This window comes from Trachymyrmex septentrionalis, unplaced genomic scaffold (genome assembly GCF_001594115.1).
Source record: "Trachymyrmex septentrionalis isolate Tsep2-gDNA-1 unplaced genomic scaffold, Tsep1.0 scaffold21, whole genome shotgun sequence".
Lineage (NCBI taxonomy): Eukaryota > Metazoa > Arthropoda > Insecta > Hymenoptera > Formicidae > Trachymyrmex > Trachymyrmex septentrionalis.
Window position 1 is genome coordinate 1,907,566 of NW_017305288.1, and position 2,922 is coordinate 1,910,487.

Consider the following 2,922-nt stretch of genomic DNA (forward strand, 5'->3'; position numbering starts at 1 on the left):
ATTTGTAAACCAAAAAGTATAAAAAACACAATATACCTAATGCAAGCATGCTTTAACAGGTTTCCTATATCTTGCATTAATGATTGCTGAGCAGACAAAAAAGATGTTCTTGTTTCATGCTCGTTACTTAAATATTTAACATTCCCAATACTTTGACAACCCTCGCATTCATCTTGTCCATCCTCCAAGGAGGCATGACCTTGTCTCAACACTTCTTTAGGTCCGTAAAATTTTAGTTTTTCTGTATTCTGTGTATCATAGTTACGATACGTTTGTGTGGTAAATATCACTTTAGGTCCATGTATTTCACAGAAGGTGCACAATGCAATTGCAGCATTCATCGCTCTTGGGAAATACAGGTTTCTACAAATCCTTTATATTTATTTCAGAAAACAATCCGAATATTATTTATTATGATTCTTTGCATGATCTTGGATTGTTAATTGTAAATAAAATAGCCTAGAAATATATTCTTTATAAGTTTTATGCATTCTACAATCTGTATTCATACGTACAGACTTATATATGTATAAATGAATAGAATTATTTTTTATTACAATAATATTGGAATATATGTTATAAAAATATCTAATAAATTAAAATGATGGTTATATTCTACAAGAAATATGTATTATTAGACATTTGTAGAATGTGTTTCACATGAACGTAATTGAATATTTATGTAATTACAATTTAATTTACATGATTGAATCAATTTTTAACATAACCTCTGTTAAAATACTTTTATAAGTAACGTAAATCTATCATTTACCTGCTTCTTCGTAAATTGCTCAGCAAGACTTCACGACAAAGTTAATTTTTTTCATCCTTTTCACGTGATAAAACAAAAATGAAGTCGGAGCAGAGACACGTGACATTATGATAGCTAATCTCGACATTCACACAACGAATGCGCGCACCCGCCATACATACATACATACCTGACATATACATATGAACAAAACTAAATTTACACATTTGCATGTCGGGTTGCCAATTGAAAGGTGCTATATCAAAATAAGTCATATAAATAGACCAATATAAATGTTACATCAAATACGGTAAAGAATGCCAAGATCGATCAAATTTTGGATATTACAATTAATACATTATATATTCTTTTATTAAATCAATTTATTATAGATATAATTGCGAGCCAATAATTCGGTTTCAACACAATTATTCTGAAACGCTAATAATCCCTCCCTAAATTAAATTAGAAAGAAATTTGTGAAAAATATTACCTCAGGATACGAATAAATTTTATATATATATACATATAACTATATAAATTATACATATTGCATATCTTACACTATTTTTATGAACAAGTTATTACTAGGATATTAAGAAGAAATGAAAAAAAACTTCCTTTTCTCTTCTATATATTAAATTTGTAACCAAATTTCAATTTAACACCTTCATAAGCAGCTCTCATCCATATGCCTACGGCATGTGCTCCAGGATGTGGATATTTGAATGTCTACACATATATAAATTATGATAAATTATAATTCTGCTCCAAATTTAAATAACTATTATACGTATGACATATATATGTATACAAAACATTACAACGCTCAAATAATACCTTGCAATTATTTGTAGAATCAATAGAGAGAGATCCTGACATATGTACAGTTTTCTTAGCAAAAGTTTCGGCAGCTTTGACAGCTTCCCCGAATGCATTGATAGAATTTAAACCAGAACTTAATGCGTCTCTTAATTTATTTTCCGCAGGTATCAAAGCATCCAACATGGTTCGATCACCAATCGATGTCCTGCTAACCTCAGATATCATCTTGTTTGCAGATGTTAGAGCGGTTAACCACATATTGACAGTCACTTGATCATCATTCCGAAACTTAAGAAAACTCTAAAATATTTGTTAAAATTTTCTCAATCTTAAAGATGAAAAAAGATTGTACTGTTGATAATCTTACTTTAGCAGCAGTATAAAAAAATAACGAGTATATTCCACCTTCTAAGCTACCCATTTCTTTTTCAATAATATGGCTTATTTGTATAAATGTTACAAAAGGTCTCGTTGCTAAAATTCTCCCTTCCTACGATGCATACGAATATTTACAATTGTCGATGAAAAAAAAAGATTTGTAGATACTTTCTTTATTTCATTCATTGCATAACCTCGATTGCCAATTTTATGGCATTGGCACTTTGCGCAAGTATGGTTCCATAATTTCCATCACCACATTCTCCATCCATTATATCGAGTTGTCTTGCACATGCTATTAAAGCTTGGCAGGCAAATGTTAATACTATAAGAAACGCTGAACTATTCTGAGGTTGCATTATTGGTCCTATATTGGATATATTGGATAAATTGTCTTTGCATGCCATCTGCAATTAAAAAACTTACATTATAAACAGTAGAATAAAAATTATTTACAATTACAGAATATATATGTCCGAATTTATAACTGGTATGTAATTTATGACTGGTACTTAAATAAATTAAATTGATATTACCTGGGAATTTTGCTCTTCCACTTTATGTGATATTTCGTCATCCTTCATCATAAGCGGGAAACGTAATAATTGTAATTTTAATTCTATATTTCTAAATTACACTACGCGCGCCGATATTGACATGTGCGTTCACGAAGATACATACACACAACTGCATCTGATTAGCTACTCCAGTATTCTATAAAATAGAGATTTTTTTTATTGAATTGAAATACTGAGCAATACTGAGCTCTGCAAAACATGGCGACTAACGATCAAATTTTCATTGGCTCTTAAATATCTGCGCGTTATGTTTATAGAAACAAATAGTGAATAATAAAATGTTGAATCTGCAATAATATTATTGTAAATTTAATTGTTACACTACGCATAAAAGTGTTATATTTTATACATACATATAGTTTATATATATATATATATATATATAATATT

At 29.3% G+C, this 2,922-nt stretch overlaps 1 protein-coding gene across 1 annotated transcript in view; it reads right to left on the minus strand.

The window, feature by feature from the left end:
• Positions 1-2,725, minus strand: part of LOC108747989 (folliculin) — a 4,959-nt gene extending 2,234 nt beyond the window's left edge. The window contains exons 1-6 of the mRNA XM_018485930.1: positions 2,491-2,725; positions 2,149-2,361; positions 1,944-2,066; positions 1,592-1,876; positions 1,418-1,483; positions 37-182 (exon numbers count right to left, since the gene is read on the minus strand). Coding sequence (XP_018341432.1) covers positions 37-182; positions 1,418-1,483; positions 1,592-1,876; positions 1,944-2,066; positions 2,149-2,361; positions 2,491-2,541 — 884 coding nt within the window. The 5' untranslated portion in view covers positions 2,542-2,725. The remainder of the gene's footprint in view (positions 1-36; positions 183-1,417; positions 1,484-1,591; positions 1,877-1,943; positions 2,067-2,148; positions 2,362-2,490) is intronic.
• Positions 2,726-2,922: the final 197 nt, after the last annotated feature.